This window comes from Idiotropiscis lumnitzeri, chromosome 1 (assembly GCF_059441095.1).
Source record: "Idiotropiscis lumnitzeri isolate Australia: NSW breed Sydney's pygmy pipehorse chromosome 1, RoL_Ilum_1.0, whole genome shotgun sequence".
Lineage (NCBI taxonomy): Eukaryota > Metazoa > Chordata > Actinopteri > Syngnathiformes > Syngnathidae > Idiotropiscis > Idiotropiscis lumnitzeri.
Window position 1 is genome coordinate 32041305 of NC_142391.1, and position 18975 is coordinate 32060279.

Below are 18975 nucleotides of genomic sequence, written 5' to 3' on the forward strand. Positions count from 1 at the left end.
CTTATAGAAGTGCATTTTGTCACTTTAAAAGTGAAAAGACAGGGTAGGGGTGGCAAGAATATGATAAGAAAGCGGGACACGCATCTTCTCCTGCCTGCTCACTATGGTGACCATCAATTAGCACGTACAGCGCAGTCATCTGTGGTTAGTGCAAATGTGAAGAGACTCGCTCGGCATTTACGTTTGGGACCACCACACCGGTCGTCAGAGTTTATGAGCATAAATAAAACCTTTGGTGATGTTTTTTTTTTTTTTTTATGTCACATTCACCTGAACATTGCATGGCAATGTTGCATGCATGCACATTTGAAATCTAATGTATTTATTCTCTTACCAAATGCAAAACAAAAAACATGCAAAGTAGTTCAATAGAAAATTTTATTTAACTTATTTATGCCGATTTGCGCACCAGTAAATGTACAAGACAAATTTTACCCAACAGCAAAAGGAAAAACCTTCTTTGCTGTCTGCATGGGCAATAGAGCTCCCTGCCACAAATTGGTTGGCATTACGGTTTTTTTTTAAATCTGTTTTTTTTAGCACAAGTACACCACTACCTCAGAAAATAGAGGCCTACCCCATAATTAGCATTACAATTTTAATTATAAATTTTTCAATCTGCCTTTTTGGTGCATAAGGAAAGAGAAGATTAATGCACAAATTCTATCTAGCAACAAGAGGCTCTGCAAACACGTGACAGTCTCTTAACTGTGACGTGGATGTGCTAATCTTTTTTTGTTGTTTTTGATTAATTGCAATAAGCAACCTGTATCTCACAAATACATGGCGGAAGAGGCTTTGCAAACATTTTGCTTGTCACGGAAGAATAATTACAAATACTGAATCTCAGTTTCCATAAACTGCTGAATTCAGGTTCTCGTTCTTGGTGATAGGAAATGTTGAGCAAGACGGTGTGGGTCTATTTTAGCTTTACAGGTTGTTGTTTTTTTTTTAAGGCACGGTAAAGCAGCTTTATATATATATATTTCATACGCAAGGCACCTCACTTCACACAAGCTAAGACAGTACCTAAAAGCATTTAAGAGCACAACAGGTAACAGCATTCAGAAGCCAAATCAGAGAAAACAGAAGAGTATCTGACCAAGATTACTAAAACAACATCAATTGGCCACATTTAAACAATTTAACAGAATAATTTGGGAATTTGAAAACATTTAAAAGTAAAGTGAAGGGGAAAAAAAGTACATTTGTAGCTGACTAATATTACTAATAATACTGATATAAAAACGTATAAGCAACCTTAATCAAATGTTTGGGGGAAAAGCAAAGTTTGTAACCTGGATTCTATTTGTGTGCAGCACAACTGCTAAATGACGCTTCCCCGTGTTTGTTTTGGACTGTGAGCTTCACTAATTCTCCCAAATCTGCAAACCACAGAGCCCTTATATAAATTGCAATTTACTTCTTTTAGACACTTGTGTGACAGCTAAACATGTTAAAATACCACTTAAAAATTGCCTTAGCGGTTAATACATTTTTAAGATGCCCCCGAAAGGACTGTTTATAATTCCCTAACTATGGGACATGTTTGCTCCATTCCACTGTATTTGCAGGTGTCAGCATTAAAGCTTCACTGCATCTTTTTCTTGTGTATGCAGCTGGCTTCATGCAGCAGCTGCGTGCGTGCGTGCGTGCGTGCGTGCAATGTACCGCCCTTTTGGCATTACATCAACTAAAACACCGTTTGAATTAGAGGTGAGTAAAGTACACCAATATCACTAAAGCCAATTATTTAAACCTTTTCTCAAACAATCAAGTGTTCTCCTCGCTTGATTGGCTGTATAATACAATCACAAAGGGACTGGGGGGAAAAGAGGAAAAACAACAACATCATACTCACTGGAGCATCATGCAGCTCGCCCGCCGTCTGCAGACAAAAGATCCGGAGAAGATAAGCAAAATTGATGTGAGTCCTCATTGGGGAGAAAAGTGAATTAAGTAAACGCATCTCTTTATCTCCATAGCTTTTTGTTACAAGGAAGTGATACCATGGGAGCAGGGGGCGCAAGCTGGTGGCAGCATGTCGGCGGCACCGGAGTGGGGATCCGCCGATAAGATAAGGCAGCGGCGGATCCGCAGCCGAGAGCCCCGCTGTGTGGCCGCCCAGAAGACCGCGGAGAATGGAGAGAAGAGAGCCGGGTGGGGAGCCAGAGAGCGAGGGCGAGAGGAGGGATCTATATCAAGACACGCACAAAAGCACACGTAAGCGCGCACTCACTGCAGTTGATGAAGTGCCCGTCTCTCGTTTCATCTTTTCCCACAATTCCATCTACTCAGTCTGGGAGTCCCAGCGGCAGCATCTTGTAGGCAAGATGACCTCACTTAAACCTTCTTCTTCTTTCCTGCACTCCGGTCTACGAAACCTACTAAGGTTCATTGAGTACACACACAATTATGTAAACGTCTCAATTTTAAATATGTGGTTTATCAAATAAGTGGTGGAATGACCCATCACATCCATTAGATGCATTTGTGGTTAAAAAAGATTGTTACTGCAGAATTAGCATGCATGTGCAAATAAACATCCTTTTAGTGTGCTTTTTAAGAGTGTGGGTGTGGTCAACCAGATGTAGGAGACGCCATAAGTGTTTTTTATTTTGTAAGATGGGTTTTATTTATAGAGTTCTAATGGCATAATTGTAAATTAAAGAATTTTAACTGTGCCCTTTGTTCCTTAACAGAGTCAATTTAGACAAGTACGTGTTACTCTGAAGACTAATGAGAATTTTACACTCTGAAATTTTACTCTGTTTACTGGGAACAAATATAGTCTTTTTAGAGTGAAATGTACACTACAATATTTAATGTGTATGTATATTGTATTTAATACAGCGCAGTGGTTAAAATACAAAGATGACATGTTAAATCACTTGACAAAGACTTTTTTTTGTTTTTTTAAAGTGAGTGGGAGTGCTCAACCAGATACAGAATTATTTGTTTTGTTTGTTATTGTCTATCCATGAGCGGTCACCTTATCATGATGGAGGAGCTTGTGTGTCCCAGTCCAGATGATTAACATTTGGACAATATATTCCCTTGCCCAGATGTGGGTCACCAGGGCCCCCCTCTGGATCCAGGCATGGAAGTGGGGCTCATTGGCTGGCCCGGCTGGACTCCTCCCAAAAGGACAACGTGGGTCTTCCTTCACATGGGCTCACCACCTGTAGGAGGGGTTGAGGTGTTGAGGTCACAGAGGTTGGGTTAAAAGCTCCTTGGTGGCAGGACCCCGGAGGTGGATGAGATCTGTCCTAAATTCCAAAAGGCTCTGTATGTTGTGGTTCTGTCTGGCTTGACACCCTCTGCAACATTACATGGACATCAGTGAAAGGGCGGTGCCAAGCGGCCCCTAAGTCTACCCTAATGGAAGCTCCGGAGGAGGAGGCATGGGCCTCTAGAGAGGCAGAGTCAGGTATGTTCCTCCCTGAGGAGGTCCCTTCAGGGGTGCTAGTCTAATCTCAGATTTAAGTGGAGCTGTATGTTTTTTGTCCTGGTACTGGAATACTGACCCCCCTCTACAAATTCAACGGTGTCCGTGACTGTCCATGGGAGTTTACCCAACAAAATCTACATGTATTTGGTGGCCTTGTAGATGGCCTTCAACTGTCTCCCTCAGGGTCTTGTGTGGGTCTTGCTTCGGGGGTTGGGACCGTTAGTCCCTGATACTGGCTGTTCAGTCCCAGTTCGACCGATGTCAAGAGTTTGTTCCACATTGTGGCATTGAACATCAAGCAAAGATGTTTGACATGCAGCATGTAATGGAAACTAATATGGATTTGACGAGAATAGCTCTGCTGATATTTCAATCTTTGTTTTGATCCTGTGTCATATTTGTGCCCAAAGAACATGAATGGCCTCTGACGAATGGTGCATCAGTGTGTCTTTACAGAAACACACACATGCATCTCGTCACCAGCACCTGCTCCATGTGGTCATTATTTATGTCTCTGGCTTAAAAAGAGGAGAGAAACAGAGATTTTTTTAAAATGTCACACAAATATAAACATGACTGCACACCAGAACAAGGTTAAACTACTTACCCGTTTGTTGACACCCGACGTAATTTTTCCAAGTTGCAAACATTTAGTCTACAATTGGCAGTAACGATTTACTTTGTACTTGAGTCCATTTTTATAGGTCTGAAAGTCCTTCAGGTGCCATTACTCCGTCTTTAACTGAGGATTCATCAGTCTGACCCCTTGGCCATCAAGGTCTAAGTGGTGGATTTATGCCAAGATGGTTTTCCTTTGAGAAGGTTCTTCTTTTTCCATAAGGCCATGCTGGTGGACCGACAAAGTAACCATTGGATTCTTGGTCACTTGCCTCACTAAGAACACCCCCAAAACCACCATCAACCGAATACCCCCACCCACACTCAATCCCGTGCAAGTGTTATGTTAATTTTCTGGCAATGTTTGCACGCGTAGTTGAGTTTGGGAAATTTTCCTTTCAAGTGTGTCTTCCCAAATGTCAATATTTGCATATGACACAAGTATGTCCTGTTTTGTTGATACTGGTGTCTCTACCAAGGTCTGCTGATTACAGTTTGAGTGACAACGACGCTCACTTGCGTCATTGTAACTTTTTAAGATTGCCTCTTTCTTTTGAAAAACTGTTGGGGAGCAATTTAAATTCACTCGCTACATTGGATTGTTCAACACTTGCCATGATTTGTTTTGTTAAAGAATATCAAATTTACCGAGCCAAGCTGTTACATAAAGCCAAAAACTAATGAAATAAATGAATAAAAAATAAAATAGACAATCTCCAGATTTGTGTCTCAAATCAAGATAATCCAGTCTGGGAGGTCTACATACAATCCTTTGACATCCAGAACTTTGAGATGCACTCTCTACTGTGGTCCTTTATATAGTACAGGCACAGCAAACATGAACCTTTCTAAACCATTTTCATCGAATTTACATGTGGACTCAAATAAACCTCTCTCTATAGATATATCTATCTGTATAGATAGATGAGACAGACAGAGAAACAGACAGATAGGAACGTTAAATGTGTGTGGGGCAAAGTATATCACCGGATTTTCCAGATGCAGTTACAAAAAAACAGGCAGATTAAATAAGAACAGAGACAGCAGCTGGGTGGACTATGTGAGCGAGACATACAAAGCACAACTCGGGTGGAAAACAGACAGGTGAATAAAAAAAGAAATCTGCCAGACAATGCACCAAAATAGACATGGGAGGTGGAATATGGGGTGGGGGAAGTCAGATGTGAAAACAGCCAGGAGGCAAACTAAGAAGTGTAGCAGAAATGTCAATTACATTTGAATCAAGACAAACCCAATGACAAAAAGGCATCACTTACATGGCAGAATTAAGACTTTGGTTAAATATTTATGACATTTTGTGGATGTATGTCACATAAAGGATAAGGTTAATCAAAATTAAACATTTCCATTATTATATTTATATTTTTAAAATGGGCCCTCAATCAACCCTAATTTCAACAGCTGTGATTGCACTCCCTCCACAGAGATTTACTTTACTGCAGATTAATGGAATTTTAATACAAACACAATTTGTCATTTATTTTCCATGGATTTTAGGACCCTTGCCCCTTTTTGGGCATTAGTCCCTTAAAAGAAAAAAAAATCATAACATTCCTATCATTCATAATCTGTAATTTAAAATTTATTACATTTCATTGCTGACAGAATTGTACCACTTGCAGAGATCTTTTGGTTTTTGCGGGCAATTTTCAACAAATTTAAAGTGATTACAAAACGCTGACTTCAATTGTATCCTAATGTTATTTAAACTTACAAACTCAAGTTAATGTTTGATAAACTCAGCATTTGTGTGCAAATTCAACATAATACAATAACGTGGAAATGTTATCGTATTGTGTTTGATTCAGCCCACCATCCAATTTTCAAAAATAATTAAATTCCTCAAGCAACTGTTATAAAAGAGCACCACTATACTAACCATGCTCCCATAATGCATTAAGAGTGTGATACAAACAACTTTGTCAATTACTCACTTTATTATTTTTAGAAAGACATAACCATGTAGAGCTGTGACTACATTTAATACAGATAACGAGCCTAAAAGAAAATGGCACTCTCATTAAAACAAAGCTAATGTGGATTAGTTGAATCAAGTTAGCTAGAACTACCGTAACCCGACATAAAGCATGAAATATAGTGCAGTGGTTTCCAGTGAATTTAGTCAACTAAAAAAATAAAAATAAAAAAATAAACAAATCGGAGTAACAGAAGAAAAAACAACTTCTATCCATGTGTAGCTATTTGAAAAATAATATGAGTGAGTTCAAAAAGTGGCACAGATGAAAAAGGAGGAAATATTCGTGGAAAATGCTATAAAAATGACATTCTGGATCTTCTCACTTTTGATCTATATGACAATAGTTTATGATATGCATTGCAAAACTGTAAAAATTAACAGATCCAAGGTGTTGAAATGAAAGTTTTTGGTCAGGCGTAAAGAGGCTGGTAGCCACTCCTCCGGCTGTTGCTTTTACAGGCAATCACGCACACGCTCAGCATCCCAAAGAACTGTAGACATGGGGAGGGAGGATAATTAAATCAAGTGCTCAGAACCTTTTTCAAATAATAAAAAAAAGAAAAAATACTTTGTGGCTTAGAGGTTATTGGTGAAGAGTTTATTGTAATGGCACTAAAATAAACAAAGCGGCTGACAAAATTCCTACTTTTTTGCTCTCAAGTGGCACAAATGAGATGCGTCATGACAGTGTGAAAAGAAAAAAATCTCTATCAGGGATTTTTCAGGGATGGGATTTTTGCCATTTCAAGTCTATCCTAAAAGAGCAGATTGGATACGGCCCATCAGTGCGATTCTGACTTGATGTTATTGAATAAACCGATTGGTGACAAAAACGTGTCTGCCCAAACAACAAAGAACATACACAATAAAAAAACTGCTGCATGATCAATAATTTCAGAAGGTGGCAAGCAGAATGTGAAAGTTACTCTCATAGTTTTACTTAACAGTTTAAAAATTTGGATTTAAGCATCAAATCGGAATTGGCCAATTGGACCTGTAGCATAAATCCAGCTCGACTATATTTTACTGTCCATGTCATTCTCAGTGTTGCATTTTGGTTACCTTGATGACAGCGAAACCCAGAATGACCAGCATGGCGTATTTCAGCACATCCTGCAGCAGGTGCTCCAGCTTGGCCTCACAACCCTTAAGGCACACAAGCCCCACACACCATGTCATGCTACATCTCAACATTTGACTGCACTTAGTGCGATCCAGCAATCTTTGCTCACCTCCAAGTTGAGCAGGTTTAACTGGTCCAACCTGCCAGTGCACTGTGTGCTGACATTTTTACAGCATGACACGGGCACTGTGCTGTTGTGGCTCTGGTACCAAGTCGTGTTGAACCAGCTGGTGTAGTTCCTCACGCCACAACACTGCAACTACACAAAGAATATTACAATTTAAAAACGGATTCACCACACAAACTGCAATTTAAAAATGCACATGGAGTCATGTACTGTTTAACACATTAAAACACATGACCTATAAGACACAAATCAAATGAAAGAGGAATTGAAAATGTAAAGCAGGTTGTGCAAAATGGAACTGCAAATCATCCACTATTAACCCCAGTCTGCAGGTAGTCCACAGTTTTGGTCTCAGGAGCCTCGCCGTCATACTTTGCAAAGACGTCGCTCATGGAGGGCTCCAAATCTCCGTTTATCTGCACACACAGGTGAAAAATACTCAACACTTCAAAGGATAAGTAGCAATTTTGCAGTACAAGTGAGTCACCAGCAGATGTCACTGTGGTCAAAAAACTCAAGTGCTGTAATTCAATTATAAAATTATAAACAGAGGTTTTAGATTTCAAGGGAATAGAAAAATCTGAGCATTATTATTTTTCCATGCAAAAAGTGCAATCACGTGACTTTCTTGGCTTATTCTGTGGATTTCAATGATTGCCTGACACTATATAGATTTTATTTCAATTGCAAACTTATAGAGGATTCACAATATAATGTGTTTGTTGCTTTTAATTTAGGACAAACGCCTAAATGTTCGTAAGCCAACTGTTGGCATGCAAGAATTGATTAAAATGATCATTAGTCATTTTATTTGTCACAGCATTTATTTTCTCTCTCCACTCTTTTTGAGATTTCTGTAATCAGGACACAGTATTTCTTTGTTAGCACACTACTTGCATTCTCACTGGAATTGGGCACAGGGCATTATGTAGAATCTTTACCCATATTCATTTTTGCTGTTAGAATACAATCTGAATTTTATTCACTCACTTGAAATGCTCCCCAATTACAAGGCAAGATGAAAAATCCCGATCATTCTGCCTTAGCGCTATTGTATCGAAGCATATTTTTTACTCATGATGCTAAATGGATGCATGGTTGAATATATCATTCATTCATCTTGGGATTGGGATAATAACTGTTGGAGATGACTCACTTTGCCTTGGTAGATGAAGCTCAGCACCAAAACGGCAACCTCAGCTGCAAACATCACCATAATAATCAGAAAGAACTACATGAAACAAGACAAATGACCATTCCGATCAGAATTAGAGTGAAGAAAACTGGAATGATGTGTTTTCTGGGTTGGCCACTCACAAAGCTCAAGCCCACTTTGGACTCTCGCATGGTGGCGCAGCATCCCAGCAGGCCAAAGATGAACATGACCACACTGATGCCGATGATGACCACGGCTGGGATGAGCGTGTACTTGTTTTGGATGAAGTTCTCAAAGGTGCCATAGCTGCTTAACACCTGGGAGCCAACGTAGGCTAAGCCAGCACCTGCAGCCTGGAGAAAACAGCAGCACATTCATAAGTCAAACCTTTTATTCTTTTTTTTTCTTATTTGAGAATCTTGAGACGCCCTCTAGGCTTTAGTCACAGGAGATATTCAAACCCTTCTTGCTAGACACAGCAGGGTGGGAAACTTCTCAAGATGATGAAAAGAAAAAGAAAGGTCCGGCTTACTATTGGCAGTCTCTTAGGTTTACAGCTAATGAGCTGTTAATGGGCAGCTTCTGCGAAACAAACGCGCAGCAGCCACCAACCAGCAGGCCGAGGACTTATTTTGCACAGAAAAACACTTTAATGACGTCTGAAAGAATTAAATGTGGAAATCAGGCCTGTGCCGCAGTCCACACAGCAAACGGCTCGTCTCAGTCACATGACACAGTAAGTATTGTTGACAAGCTGGCAAAAATGAAAGGGGAGCTACATTTAAGAGACACTGTGGGCAGTCCTACGAAAAATAGTACAGGTGTGCCATTACACGTTTGTCACCCACCAAACCCGCTCAATATAGTATGAATGATACCTTTCTAATCTGCAAGCACTTGGAAGATTGAAAATTGAAGGACAAGCCAGGATTTATGTCAAGGCAGAGTATGCAGAGATTACAAACAACAACACTGAATTATTTACTTCCTTTTCCATCACGAGCAGGGGTTCCACACAGCCACAAAATGGGCCGCCGCCTTTTGCCAATAAAATTTGAGACGGTGCAAGTAAATTTCACCTACTTGCCTTGTGACCAGTAAAATGTATAGATTTTTATTTCCTATTCTTATTACTGAATATTTCTTTGGTGGTTGTCAAACTTCTGCTCCACACTTGGGCCCAATTGTTGGAGAGAAGGCAAAATGAGCTGGTGTGCCACCCAACATTAAATCCTAATCAAGGAGAGGAATGCAAAAGGAAAGTGAATGACCACTCTGATTGGCTAACGTGTGAAAAGAGACGGTTCTTGGGTTTATTGCACTGATGGCATAGAGGACAATCAGTGCTTATTTTCGACCGAAAAAAAAAAATATCGAGCCAAGAGAGACAAATCCTGATTATGGATATGACTTGTTTTTCAAAGAAACAGTGATGAAAAATAATTACAAATCTGAAATTCTTATCAGAATCAGTGGTCGCACCAGTTCACCAGGCTAAAGTACTTCAGGCGGACAAATTCAATGAACTGGAAATTGTACCCTTGAAATCTACAACATATAGGTTACGTTTGCTCATCAAACTTTTACACTAATTTCATATCACACACTGTCTCCGCGCTTACTGTTCAAGTTTGTATAAGTAATAAAGTGAAAATAAGGGGAAAATGTAAATATATGCTTTGAGTCAATTTACACTGTGCGCCCCTAAAGTTTTAGGTAAGCAGCCAGTGTTTTCTTGTAAGAAAAGCAAAAAAAAGGTTCGTCTGGAGCCCCAATGCATCTTTGCGAAGCATTTTTTCTGTCATGATTAAAAACTAAATTAAGGAGTAAACTGATCTCTCAGTGACTCCCATCCCGCCTAAGATACACGTGCAAGGCTGTCACTAATAAACAACAACTATATTCAGTAATGGGGATTTCTATCTTTAATCACTTGTTAATCTTTGTTTTCTATTAGGGTCAGTCAAAATATTGCTTGATGGTGAAACTGATCTGGGATGCAAAAACAGTTGGGGTCACTTACATACAGAATCAATTATTTTATTGATTATTCCCTCAATTAACTCATTCAATCCATTACACATATATTTACATTTTCAAAATGGTAATCCCTGCCTCCCAAAGACGTATTTATACGTCATAGCCTTTTTTTTTTTTGGCGTCATAGCTCCATGTTTTTATCTTTAGAACACAATATTCTGCAAGCCTTACAGTCAAAAAACAGAAAAATTGATTGAGGTGTTTCCTCTCGTCAAAACGGCTGGGAATAAATGAGTTAATCAAATAATCTGATCAAATACAAAGCTCAAGTCAATACTGTGTGGCATTATGGGAAGAAAAATGTTTTTGAGCATTTTGAGTACATTTTATCAATATGTACTTTGCATATACTGTACGTTTGAACGAGTTTTCCAGTCAAAAGGGTTTACTCCGCATTGACACTTGCATGCAACGTACGTATGCCTGTAGTGTGTTGTAGTGGAGACTTAAGGGAAAAAAAAAAAAAAAAAAACAGAGGCAGATATAAAGAATTTAGTTCGCCAACCCTTGAGAAACATGCCAGCTTGGCTAAACAGATGGTCCAAACAATTTTTTGGTGCCTATCTATTAGCAGGAGAAGTCAGTCCCCATCGCCTCCTAATAAGGAAAGTTTCACTGTATTTATATACAAGCACCTAAAAAGTCAATGTGACCTAAGTTTAAGTATGCAACGTCAAGTGTGGCCATCGACTTGTTTGCAACACAATGTCGACAAATCAGCTGGTCCGAGCAGCACAAAGAAGTTTGTTCTCGATTATATCTCCTGTGGCCTCATGTGACCGTATCCAGAAATGAGCCCTTTAGGTGCACATCATCATCGTGACTCGCTTTTCTGGTTATATTTGCAAACATGTGACTGACTTCTCAAAATATGACTGTCACATTGCGATTGTTTTCAGACTATCTGTTATTCCATGAGAAAGGCACGCCACTGTGACCTACTAATTCATTATCAGCACACGTCAATTGCCTTTTCAACTTTGGCCAGCCGTTATCAGGGAAAGGCGGGACACTGAAACATAATTTTCCTGCGTTTCAAGGGTGTTTTGTGGAAGCAAGGATCACCTGTCTTTCCGTTGGTCCACATGACTCATGTCTCTTAATCACTCCACAGTCACGGGACGGCTGTTGGCTTGCCCGCTCTCCCCCAGGCTCCCCCGTAATCTCCCCAAGAAAGTCTGATCTTATGTGAAACGAGGCAGCAAAGAGGCTTTTTGGTGTGTGTGTGTGAGTATGTGTATGAGTGTTCAATAAAGAGGCACCCACTACAACTCTGTGGAATGCGGCTAAATCAACCAGAATCTTTTAAGGGAGGAGCAGAGAAATGATTCATGTGGTGGTTTGCAACTTACTGTAGATCGTGAATCAAGTTGCTTTTATTTGGGGGGTGGGGGGGTTTCTGGTGTCTATGTTAATGCTTATGGTAAATCTACATTAGCTTTATTGCTAATATTCTGATTTTATATGTAATGGACATCAATTCAACTATGAATTTTAAAAAATGTTTCAAGAGGCGTGAGAATCTCCAATGGGCTGGTGAGTGGTCAAACAGCACACCACACCTCTCGCCCAAAGTTAGCCGACATAGGCTCCAGCTAATCTGCAACCCTCGTGTTGCGCTAGAAATGATGAATGGATAGCAGAATATGTTGAACTTCTGTTTTTTGTAATTTAACTGAGTAATTACCAATGCTATTTTAGTTAATAACTGACCAAAAAAAAAAAAATTGAAAAACATTTTCGTAAACAAAATAAAAGCAAAAATACTTTTTAAAAAAGGGCACAACATTTTCTGGACTATAAGACGCACGTGTATATAGCCCGCAGCAACTTTTTGGGGTGAGGGGGGCGACGATATATAAAGCTGCACCAGGCTATAAGCCGCTGTTTTCTATGGTGAAAAAAAATTAGTTGTTAACTGCATGTACTGAACAATTTTGTACTGTGAATTCACATAAAAGGTACATAAACAGATTCTCAAAACAGTGCATTTTCACACGGCAACAACTTTGCTAATTAAAACAGAACAGACCAAAGAGAAAAAAAATATCAAGATTTATTTATCCTATTTTCTGAACTAAAGAGCGCCCATACCGGTGAAAGAAAAATCCTCAGAAAAGCCGCGCCGTATGCAATGTATGGACTTGGAAAAAAATAAGATTCAGGGTCCGGGGGCTCAGGAAATTGATTCTACAAGGCTTGGCGCCCCTTCCTGACTTTCTTCAAGAAACCTACCAAGGCTGTTTATGAGTAGAAAACCTGTCATTATTTTTCCATTTATTTTTTTCCTCTTTTCTTTTTTCTTTTGTTTTTCATTATGAGTGGATAGTATATTAATTAGGGATCATCTTGGGATTGTGTTGTTTTGTTGCATTTCACCTTTACCTTATATGAGTATAATATGTACAATTTATCGTGTGTGGGGGTGTGTGTGTGTGTGTGTGTGTGTGTGTGTGTGTGTGTTCGCTGTCCGGGGATTTGTTTTGTTAAAAGAGCAAAAACGGATAATTATACGTGGGATTTTTGTCCTTATGGTTTTGAAAATTAATTTTAAAAAAAAGACATTTGAAAGAAGACAAGCAGCACCGTTGTATTAGCCGCGTGTTTCAAAATCTAGGAAAAAAGTAGCGGTTTATAATCCGGATATTTTCCAGTAAACTGATTGTAGGGCTGTACAATATATCGAAAAAATATCGACAGTAATAATGGCCCAAGTAATATGCATACTGAAAAGACATGCAATAAGTTTCTTATGGCATTGCAGGCTTTTATTTGAATTTGACAAGTCAGATGCAAACTTAAATGCGCATCGCTACCAAATAGATAATAATCTAGGCGATTCCAATTAATTAGCAAGGAACACATTGAGTTTGCAAATTTTTCCGCGTTAAAAAACTGTACTTCTTCCATAAGATAATTAAAATGTCTTTTCTTAAGGTGCATGCTAAATATCGCAAGAATATTAATACTGCTATAGTCAATATCCATATTGCATGTTTTTCCAAGTATTGTGCGGCTGTTAAATGAAAGAATGTCTAACATTTGCAAAAATAACTAAAAACTAGAGCAAAAATGTCTTTTGTTTTCATTTAATTAATGGAATTAAATGAGCTTTCAGAGTTCATTTTAAATGTATGTATTTTGGTATTGCTATATCACTTTACAGAAGAAGGTTGGTCAAACAGTCATTTGAGAATTGTACCAGATTTGATTGGACCATGGCAACATCAATGAACGGGTCTGCTTTCATTCATTTTATCATCATTATAAAATGCATTTTCTATGGGAAGCATTTTATGTCAAATAATTTATTCTCATAGTCTGTTATGTTTACGTGATAGATTTAGCACTGTTATCCTAGGTTTACACAGGGTCTGGCATTTGCTCACCATGCAACCACACTGGGTTTCTTCAAACGTAGAAGAGAAAGGGTCCTCTGACAGTAAAAAAATGAATATATAAAGCTTCAACGTCGCTTGTCAATCGAGTGACCGTGGTTGTGTAATTACGATATGCTCACCAGATATGCGCCAACTTCCTCACTTGCCATTATCCAAGCCTGCTCCTTCTTTTATTCTGTCCCGGCAGCTATTTGAGGCACGTTTACCTCTCAGTCCCGCAGACTGCAATTATACTGTCTCACATTCTAAAACTGGAAACATGCTGTCAGAAAATGTTCAGAACACATTCGGTCTGACCACATTAGGCTAGTATCGGTACATCGCCAATGTTTCTTAAACATGGAAACAGGAAGGAGCTCTAGTTCCGGTACATGCTAGCGATTATATGCATGAATGTAAAGACAAATTTGAAGTAAAGACAACGAACTGAAAAGCCGATCTGCATACTTATGGCCTGACTCCAAGATACTGTCTGTCGATTTTGGGGGAAATTATTGAGTGCAACTAATCACTAGTGCTGTCAAATGATTTTTTTAACTAAACACACACAAAAAAATTCCATGATTAATCACGATTAACATTTTTCAACAACAATTTTTTGCGAAGCTTGTAACAGATATTTTGCTTGAATAATATCTTAAAATTTATGCAAAATCACCAAACATGAAGTAGATTTAATTCAAAGAGTTCTAATCGCTTTCTTTGATTCTTGAATACGATCTAAATGGAGACATCTTTACAGGCATTTTTCTTTGAAACATTTCTCAAAACCGCCCAAAAGCGCCACACTCCAGCAGTGTTGGTTTGCAAGGCCCAGTGGGAACTTGAACAGTGTTTTGTTCTGAGACGGCCTAAAGATGTTACAGCTAATATGGCACAAAATTGGCAAAGTATGCAAATTATTGTTTAAGAAATCAAACAAGAGTTAACTGAGTTATATATTTAACTGAGTTAAAACATTTTGGATTAATCACCTGAGTTAATGCTTTAATTTTGACAGCCCTACTAATCACTAATTTCTTCTCCAAATATGAGTGTTTTTTTTCCAAATCTGTTATTTACAATTACTATTAGTGAAAGGAATGGGTGAACTCCTGCTTCCTTTATTTCAAATATGCATATCAAATCAAGGCGGCACGGTGGCCGACTGGTTAGCACGATGGCCTCACAGTTTAGGGGTGCAGGGTTTAATACCGGCCTTTCTTGTGTGAAGTTTGCATGTTATCACCGAGCCCGCGTGGGTTTTTCAAGGCAATCCGGTTTCCTCCCACATTCCCAAGACATGCATGGTAGGTTGAATGAACACTCAAAAATTGTCCTGAGCTATGATTGTGAGCGTGGATGGTTGTTGTCTTTGTGTTCTCTGTGATTGGCTGGCAACCAGTTCAGGGTGTACCCTGCCTACTGCCCGGAGACGGCTAAGATAGGCTCCAGCACCCCCGCAACCCTTGTGAGGAGAAGCGGAACAGATAATAGATGGATAGATGGATGGATGTAGATGGATAGATGGATGGATGGATATAAAGTCAGGTCCATAAATATTCGGACGCTGACAATTTTCAGCATTTCAGCCCTGTAAAACACCAAAATGGATTTAAAATGAAATTATCAAGATGTGCTTTAAGCGCCGACTCTAAGCTTTAATTTGAGGCTATTCACATCCAAATCAGGTGAACAATGTAGGAATGACAACATATTTTATACTTGCTTTCACCTTTTTAAGGGACCAAAAGTAATAGGACAATTGGCTGCTCAGTTGTTCCACGGTCAGGTATGTGTCATTTCCTCATTATTTCGCTTACAAGGTAAAAGCCCTGGGGTTCATTTCAAGTTTGGTATATTCATTTGGAATTTGGTGGGATCATCTCGCAATATGAGGTCCAAATATCTGTCACTAACAGTGAAAGCAAGCCACCATTGGGCTGAAGAATCAAAACAAATCAGCAAAAAGATAGCAATGGTCCACTTTTAAAATGAGGAAAAGAACCAATGAAATCAGCTACACAAAAAGACACAGAAGAACACGGAAAATAAGTGTGAATTACAGATGAAACCTTTACTTCACCAAGAAAAACATTTTCACAACAGTTGGCCAGATCAAGAACACTCTCCAAGAGGTGGGTGTACCTGTATCCAAGTCAATTGGGAGACAACTTCACCAAAGGAAATTCAGTGGTCTCACTATATGGTTTTTAAACCATTCGTGAGCCTCAAAAACAGTGAGGTCATTTTAGAGTTTGCCAAGAAACAAACAAAAAAAATGAAAAATTCTGGAGCAATATCTTATGGACAGACGAGACAAAGACCAACTTGTACCAGAATGATGGAAAGAGAAAAGTATGTTGAAGGAAAGGAACTGCTCAAGATGTAAAGCATACCACCTCATCAGTGATGCATGGTGTGGCCATGTATTGCTGCCAGCGCGATTGAATCGCTTCTATTTATTGGTGATATGACTCCTGACAAAAACATCAGAATGTATTCTGACCTTTTTGGGCTCATCTTCAGCCAACTCCTCCAAAACTCATTGGACATTGTTTCACAACGAGAGTAAGTGAGTATGACCCAAAGCATATTACAAACGCAACTAAAGAGTTGTTAAAGGCAAAGAAGTGGAATGTTCTGCATTGGCTAAGTCTATCACCTGACCTGAATCCGATTGAACATGCATTTCATTTTCTGAGGACAAAATTGAAAGAAAAATGCCCAAAGGACAAGGAGAAGCTGTAGATGACTAGAATAACGGTCTGGCAGAACATCACCAGAAAGGAAACCCAGGGACTGGTGATGTCCATGGGTTTGAGACGTTAGATTGTCCTTGATTGCAAAGGTTTTGCAACATATTACTCAAAAGTGACAATCTGATTTATAATTGTTAGTTCGTCCAATAACTTTTGGTCCCTAAAAGTGGAGCTATATTTAAAATATGTTAGAATATCTACATAGTTCACCGGATCTGGGTGTAAATGCTCTCAAATTAAAGATCAGAAATACACTTAAAGCTCATCTGGATTGTTTTGTTTCAAATTTCATTGGGGTGTTGTACAGAGCAGGAATTCTGAAAATTGTGTCAAAGTCCAGTTCAAATATTTATGGTTTTGAGTTAAAAGACACGAGTGCCTTGAATCGAAAGGGAATATTTAATTTTAAAATACATCAAATTGAATGGTCTTATTTGAGAGCGCGTTGAAGAAAATGCCACATTAACAGCAGCCTACCGAAAGCTCATTCAGATTGCAAAATTACAACAAAGAAACGCATTATATCGTACCCTCTCAAACTCCGCTGTACCAGAACAAACCGAATCGTAATCCCACTGAATTAAACTTTAAAATAAACCTTCCTTGAATCTCGTGTCGCGCATTCATGTATGGAGATCGCACGCACACACAAGATGATAAGGAGAAAATCTCTCCAAATTCTATGAACTCCTTTTTCAGTTGGCTATTAATTATCAACCATCATTATTTTAAAAGTGTTTATCCTTAGATAACAGCAATTGACACTCAGAACTTTCCACTTATTGAAAACTTAAGTGACTATTAAGCAGAAAACTAATTCGACAGTTGATCTTTGACGCAAATGCGAGGCAATGAAGGAAAAAAAACAAGGGTGAGTAAAGTAAACCGAGCGTGATTGCATGAAACCGCAGACAAGGGTCGGCTGAAATCTTGCTGCTTATCAGATCAAATAGAAGCGAGTACTTGTCGAGTGCAAAAACAGCACAGGGGTGAGTTTGTTTTCGTTGTAATTGGGATGTTTTTATTGTACAGCACTTCGCGCTGTATTTTATGCATGAAAAGTGCTATATAAATAAAATTTTATTTGAATGACGACACACAAACTAAACATAAACATCAAAATGACCAAATTGAAACGACGTCAGAATTCAGTTAGTGTGGTCGTCATATTTATAAGTTTTTCAACACGTTTTTTTAAATAAATAAAAAGAGGAACATTTTAGCTTTATGTACTTCCGTAAAGTCTGCCAAACGATAAAAATCACGTTTAACGCTAAAATAGCTTAAACAGGCCTTCTGTGATTTTGCGTAACTACCGTGTGGTTGTGAATAAATACGGTAGATGCCATTTGATATTATAAAAAACGTACTTTAGAAATACCAAGGCGCTTACCCAGAAGACGAGACTGAGGAAGAGGAGGACCGTCTTGGAAGTGATGATGCCACAATCCATGTCGTCTACGCGGTGGTCAGGACACTGAAGTGAAATCAGCCCCGCAGTAGGTCTTGGCGTCGTCTGCTTTCGTCTTCGGTCACGAGGGTTCCAGGCAGTGTGACGTCACGTGCCGTCAAGTGGTCACATGGTGCTGACGTTAAAGGCGGGGGAGGGTTGGGGAGTTGGGGTTGAGAAATGCTGCAACGCTTCCTGATTTTTTGGGGGCAGAAAACAGAATGTTTATTTTATGTTGTTTTTGAGTCACACTAAGTCACCGAAGAAGTAATGTAACATTCGCTTGACTCCCATGTAGGCAGAGTAGGTTCAATTCCCACTCAGTGAGTGTGAATTAGGGTTGCATAATATTGGAAAAATGTGTCATGTGCGTGTTGCACATTATTGCGATATTTAACACATACACATAAAGAAATTACATTTTTAATATTTCATTAAATACTATTTTTCATTTGTCAAAATAAGCAACCATAAAAAAACTTTTGCAAATCCCTAGATATTGTTCTCTTATTGGATGGCAATGCATTTAAGGTTGCATCTGATTGGCCAAAGTGCATATCGCTCGTGTCAAGCCAAAACCTGTCACAATTTGGTCAACTTCATATTTTCCGCACAAATCTATGTAGTCCATACGGGTGGGTGTTTACAAGGGTGTTTATAAATTGAATTAGTCAAGTGTTGAAAATGGTGAGCCATGGTAATGTTAATGGTTGGACAGTTTTATGGACTCCTGAATAGTGAGGATTTTGGGACTAAGAGGATTTCGCCCAACACCAGCGATGTAAAAAATGAATTTATCGCACATCTTTGCATCATGCCATTTTCGCAATGATGATATTTTATTTTATATCGTGCAAGCCCTGGTGTGA

General features: G+C 38.9%; 2 protein-coding genes across 3 annotated transcripts in view; both read right to left on the reverse strand.

Annotated features, from left to right (window-relative positions):
• mapk4 (mitogen-activated protein kinase 4) overlaps nucleotides 1-2298 on the reverse strand; it is a 29141-nt gene extending 26843 nt beyond the window's left edge. For both annotated transcript variants that reach the window (XM_088295385.1, XM_088295377.1), the window contains exon 1: nucleotides 1862-2298. The gene's annotated coding sequence lies outside the window, so the exon portion shown is untranslated. The remainder of the gene's footprint in view (nucleotides 1-1861) is intronic.
• A 3710-nt stretch (nucleotides 2299-6008) lies between these two features.
• Nucleotides 6009-18248, reverse strand: tspan36 (tetraspanin 36). Its single transcript, XM_088295396.1, has 7 exons — nucleotides 18050-18248; nucleotides 8636-8827; nucleotides 8475-8549; nucleotides 7639-7734; nucleotides 7301-7450; nucleotides 7131-7214; nucleotides 6009-6559 (listed from the first exon to the last, which is right to left on the reverse strand). The coding sequence occupies exons 1-7, from the start codon at nucleotides 18107-18109 to the stop codon at nucleotides 6479-6481; spliced, it is 738 nt and encodes a 245-aa protein (XP_088151522.1). The 5' UTR covers nucleotides 18110-18248; the 3' UTR covers nucleotides 6009-6478.
• Between the last annotated feature and the right edge of the window lie 727 nt (nucleotides 18249-18975).

Bases quoted from the DNA above. Each gene is read 5' to 3' on its own strand.
- tspan36 (XM_088295396.1), bottom strand. From the start codon at position 18,109: ATGGATTGTGGCATCATCACTTCCAAGACGGTCCTCCTCTTCCTCAGT. The intron at 7,451-7,638 runs GTTAATAGTGGA...TTCTTTGTGTAG, and splicing joins TGGACTACCTGCAGACTGGG to TTGCAGTGTTGTGGCGTGAG. The intron at 7,215-7,300 runs GTGAGCAAAGAT...GTGTGCCTTAAG, and splicing joins TAAACCTGCTCAACTTGGAG to GGTTGTGAGGCCAAGCTGGA.